The 5,598-nt window shown below is 26.9% G+C and overlaps 1 protein-coding gene across 3 annotated transcripts; it reads right to left on the reverse strand.

The window, feature by feature from the left end:
* Positions 1-1,609: 1,609 nt before the first annotated feature.
* Positions 1,610-5,233, reverse strand: LOC115697647 (cathecol O-methyltransferase 1-like). 3 transcript variants are annotated; one of them, XM_061119126.1, is made up of 5 exons: positions 4,674-5,233; positions 3,941-4,254; positions 3,413-3,477; positions 2,500-2,775; positions 1,610-2,077 (listed from the first exon to the last, which is right to left on the reverse strand). In XM_061119126.1, exons 1-5 carry the CDS (start codon positions 5,072-5,074, stop codon positions 2,060-2,062), a joined length of 1,074 nt encoding a protein of 357 aa, XP_060975109.1. In that variant the 5' UTR covers positions 5,075-5,233; the 3' UTR covers positions 1,610-2,059. The 3 variants fall into 3 exon arrangements, with proteins under 3 accessions (XP_060975109.1, XP_060975108.1, XP_030480591.2); XM_061119125.1 differs by having other exon boundaries at positions 1,610-2,051; positions 2,476-2,775; XM_030624731.2 differs by lacking the exon at positions 1,610-2,077 and having other exon boundaries at positions 2,429-2,775.
* Positions 5,234-5,598: the final 365 nt, after the last annotated feature.

Consider the following 5,598-nt stretch of genomic DNA (forward strand, 5'->3'; position numbering starts at 1 on the left):
TTTATATTAACAAGGCGCATCTTGTTTTTTGGTGGCCCATCACTTAAGAACTGAAAAGTTAAGCGTGCTTGATTTAGAGTAATCTTGGAATAGGTGACATCCTCAATTTTTTTTAGAAAGTGTGCGAGTGAGGACAAAGTACGTTGGAGATACTTGTGCTGGTTTATAGGGCCAGTCGTCATTTCAGGAAAAATTTAAAGTGACATACTCATACATAAGAGTCATAAGTCTGTGGGGCGAATCTCAATAGAGATTTGATGCGAGAATGTTACAAATAGTATCAGAGCCAAAAATAATAAAAAGTTTACAAAAAATAGGAATCAACAAACTTTTTAATATTTTTTTACGGTTTTTATTATTATTATTTTTTTATATAAAAATACGAAGAATTATTTTTCTATTGTTTTCACAATATTGCTACATGAAAGCAAATGAGACATATTTTTTGTATAATTAAGTTGTAATTTATTTAATTATTTATTTTGTGATGACTAAGTTATAAAATTTAAAATAAAAGCGTTTAAAATGTCATTATATTAAATGATTTTTTAAAGAAAATTTAATATGAGAAAGTAAGTACTTAATAATACATTAAAATAGTATTATATTTTAATATAATCTGGTACAAAGTCACTTATTATTATTATTAATTTGAGATTACATTTATTTAATCAGTTGCTTGTTCAAGAAATCAAAAACCTAATTTAAATTAGTTTGTAGTGTATCAATATATTCTACCATTAATTATTAGAAATAAACTATACATATATGGAGCTCATAAGTTATAAGGTTTAACAATAATTGGTATTTATATGAGTAGTGAATATGGCATGATTTATGAGTATAGATAATATTTATAAATTATGTGTGGACCCATGAATATGTTCGAAATTTTATTACAAGAAAATTAAAATATTATAACGTTATTGCAATATAATATATTAAATAAATATTACACTAACATATATTGTATATATGTATTTATCTATATATATTTATATATATAAGAACGGGTAAATAGCGGCATAAGTACCCAAAGTTTTAAGTTTGTAAGCGGCATAAACCCAATGTTTATTTTTAGCGGCATAAATACTCAATATTTGTAAAACTGTAATTTTCCTCCAGTTTTGTCAGTACAGATTCTGTTTTAAATATACTAAAGGAACATTTGGAAGGAACTGATACTACATGTTTATATCTAGACCCAATGATCAAGAATCTGGACCTTATATGTAGCCAGTTTAAGAAATTAATAGAACTTGTACTGACAAAATTAGAAAAAATTTACAGTTTTACAAATATTGGGTACTTATGCCGCTAAAAATAAACATTGGAATTATGCCACTTACAAACTTAAAACTTTGGTTACTTATACTACTATTTACCCTATAAGAAATATAGAATAAGAACTAAGAAGAATATGTATAATAACACATTTTTACACACTTAATACTAGTAATAATTGTGGAGGTTACTCATAGTAGCAAGTAACTCCACCATACAACAAATATAAATTGTCATATACACACTTATTAATTTATTACACATATTTATTGTATATTATATTAGTTATAAATAATATAACATGGACTTATAGGGCACAATTGACTTTTATGAAAGATATATATTATTAAAAAATCAAATACCATAATATTTAAACACAACATACAAATTTGTTGCCATCAACATTATTGAAATATCAATTAATTCATAGTCTATAATTGAAAGAATAAGAATATATAAATTAATTACAACCTCTTTTTACAATTTTTTTCTTAATTTTCGCGTCTAAAAATACATGCTAAAATATTTTTTAATTTTTTTTGATATAAAAACATTCAATTTAGTTAAAATATTATCCCTGTAAATTTCGAATAGTTTGCAGCATCAAGAACAGAGATACTGATATTTTAATTTACCATATTTTTGACACTGTAAACTATTCGAAAATTTTCAAAAAATTTTAAAAAATAATATTTCAGCATGTATTTCGGACGTAAAAATTAAGAAAAAGATTATAATAAGAAATTATAATTAACACTCCTCGTATACTAATTACTTAATGAACTCCATAACCCTAACATTTCCAATAGGACATGCAAAGTTGATAGTCTTAAATCCAGCAGCATCCAAAAAACTTTAAGGTTGGATGGTTTTTTACAAGTAAATTGATAGTTGGGGGAGTTTTGCCGCAAATTACTCTTAAATTTTTAGTTTTTATTTTGTAAAATATTGCCACATAGGATAATTTTTTAGTGACCTGTCATTGCCACATGGGCAAAATTAGGACTTAACGAGGCTGGACAGACGACACCTTAAAAATGTAAACAGAACAGTACTTTGGATGGTTTTCCCACAAAATATGAGGTTGGATGGTTTTTTGTAAATAAATTGATAGTTGAGGGGGTTTTGCCGCAAATTACTCTTAAGAAAAAGATTACAATAAGAAGTTATAATGAGCACTTTCTCGTGTACTAATTACTTAATGAACTCCATAACCCTAACATTTCCAATAGGACATGCAAAGTTGATAGTACTAAATCCAGCAGCATTTGCTATTGTCTGAAATTCATGTTGGTTTCTCTCTTTGCCTCCTGGAATTTGACTTAACATAACTAAATCTGATTGAAAAATGCTCTTAGCTTCATGAGTAGTCTCTGCCATTATTGGAACAACCATATCAACATTAATAACCTTTCCATTGCTTGGAGTAGCTTCATAACACTTTTTCAATATTTTCACACAATCCTCATCGTTCCAATCATGAAGTATCCACTGCAAAATTAAAATAAATAAATATAGAAAATTTAAATAATAAACAAATTTTTTCCATATCAACATGGAAAAAATTTCATTTTTACTATTTGAATTTTTTTATTTACAAAAACACTTCTTTAGTAAAAATAATATCTAGTTTTTTGTTTGTATTACAGTTATTTATAGTTGATTTATAGTTGTCGTGCGGTTGATTTCTCGTTTTCTTTTTACTTTTTGCTGAGCAAAATATATTTTTATATATTTTTGTAATAAAAAAAATTAGACCGTAAAATTATAAATAAAATATAAAAAAAGAGTACTTTTGAAAGCTTCTCATAAATATATGCACCCAAATACTAAATTTTTTATGAGTCTTAATTAGATGTAATTAGCTAAAAAATACTACTGTGTAGATAATGACAGAGCCACTCAATGAGTAGGAGCATGTAGCCCTCCAATTCCAAACAAAAAAAAAATCTTACATATTAAATTTATAAAAAAATATAATAATTATGTATAGTTAATAACAATTTACCTTCCAAATAAATTTTTTAACTCGATAAACTTATACAAAAATATAGCATATTTATATATTTTTTATTTTATTTTTTAATTTTAAAACAAAATTAATTAATAAAAAGTTTAGAAATTCAACCTTCATGAAAATGGCATCACCATTTGAAATCTTCTCAAACATATCTCCTTCCACATGTTCAACACCTGCAACAATATATATAATTAGAATTAATTAAAATTATATAATTACTATTTTAGCTAATTTTTTTAAATTAAAAAATATACTATTTTGAATTTCGTATTTTATAAAAGTTACAGATTGGATCTTTTATTTTATTAAATGACAAATTGAAGTCTGTATTTTTCAAAATAGTACTAAATAGTACTCTGAACTGATTTTTTGTCAAAATAAAACTTAATAATAACCCAATCTAAAAGTATTATAACAAAACTAATTATATTTTCTACATCCATTCATGATAGAAATTATCTTCAAGTTGATTATAATAATAAAAATAAAAAAATTATTAAAAATTAAGATCAAGGTTCTATTATTTTAAAAAACTTAGGATCTATTTTATTATTTAACAAAATAAAAGATCTAATCAATAATTTTTATAAAACACAGAATCTAAAATAATATTAACTATAAATAAATAACATTTACCTGGATAAGTAGGGGCATTTTTGATGATATGAGGTAAGTCAAAATTAATAGCCTTAATTTGAGGATATTTTGAAACAATTAAGCTAATTGTGACTCCACAGCCTCCACCAACATCTACTAATGTCTCAATATTATTCTCAAACCCTTTGTAACACTCAATTAATTTCTTGGTAACAACTATGGCTTGATTGTACATTACTGAGTTAAATACTTCACCAAATCTTGGATCTAATTTTCCATACTCAAACACATTCATTCCGTGAGCCCTTTTGAACGCTGACCCTCCTTCCAGAACTGCGTTTTTCAACTCGAACCTAAAAAAAGAATATGAGAAGTGTTACTATCAATCTTCTATTACAACTTCTTAGTTAATCTCCGTGTTTGAAAATACATACTGGAATATTTTTTTCAATTTTTTCCATGGCGGTGTTTGTTATACTTACAACATCATTTCTGTAAATTTTTGAAAATTTTCGAATAATTTACAGTGCCAAAAATACGTTTGAAGTTTTTTAAACGTGCGTGGTAAACTGGAATATCAGAAAATCTATTTTCGGCATTGTAAACTATTTGGAATTTTTCAAAAATTTACAAAGATGATACTGTTACTATAACGAATACCGCTATGAAAAAAAAAATATTCCAGCATGTAATTTCGAACGTGGAGGTTGAAAAAGAATATTCCAACACAAAATACAATACAAAATACGAGTACAAATATAGAATTTTATACCAACTTTCCAAGAAAACCTTATCGAGTCCCAATTTCATTATGGCATGAGATGAAGCACCATGTGCTTCAAGTAAAAAATGCTTTGAGACTGGAGATAGGCTATAGAGTTTTCGCATACTCGAGCCCTCGCCAACCACAACACAATCAAGCACAGAGTGGCTAGCTAGAAGCGTGAGGATGCGGTCCAACATCATTGGTGCATCAGGATTTTCGGTTGGCAAATGACTAGCAATGTCCAATGATGAGAGCTTAGCTCCATCGCCGGCTTTTGCTAGTATTTCGAAAACACCGAGCTCAATTGTGGCAAACAAGGACATGGGCAACACAACTGAGCTTCTTAGTTCAATTGCATAGAAGAAACTTTCATCTTCTTCAACATTATTTCTTTCAATTATTGACATTGGAATTGGATTAATATGGCAACCCTTTTGGTCTTTTTACTTGTAGAAAGTAAATTTTAGTAAGAGTCTTTATTTGAGTATGAATAAAAATACACTCTATACTTATAGGCAGTGTTGTGAATATTTTTTCTTTTTATTTTTTGCAATTTTTGGATTGCCAATCAATTTAAAATATGAAAAATAATATTTTATTTTCATTAGAAAAATAATAGGTATTCCCTCAATTAATATTCTGATTGATCTCTATCACAAATTTTCCTATTTTGTTATGTGAACAGCTCATATAAGTTGGTGCATAGCCCCACTGGCATATTGAAGTTTTTAACCTTAAAGAGAAAGAGAGAAAAAAGAGATGTTGAAAGTAGTTGCTTCAGAAAATAAAAGCAACGAATTTAAATTGGGTTGAGCGGCGAATTAAATTGCTCTTTTTAAGATGTTCGCGATATTGGCGAGAACTGTGTAACAAATTTAAATTTAGGTTGAGTCGCGGATTAGGTCGCTCCCTTTAAGATATTTGCGACATT

This window comes from Cannabis sativa, chromosome 7 (genome assembly GCF_029168945.1).
Source record: "Cannabis sativa cultivar Pink pepper isolate KNU-18-1 chromosome 7, ASM2916894v1, whole genome shotgun sequence".
NCBI lineage: Eukaryota > Viridiplantae > Streptophyta > Magnoliopsida > Rosales > Cannabaceae > Cannabis > Cannabis sativa.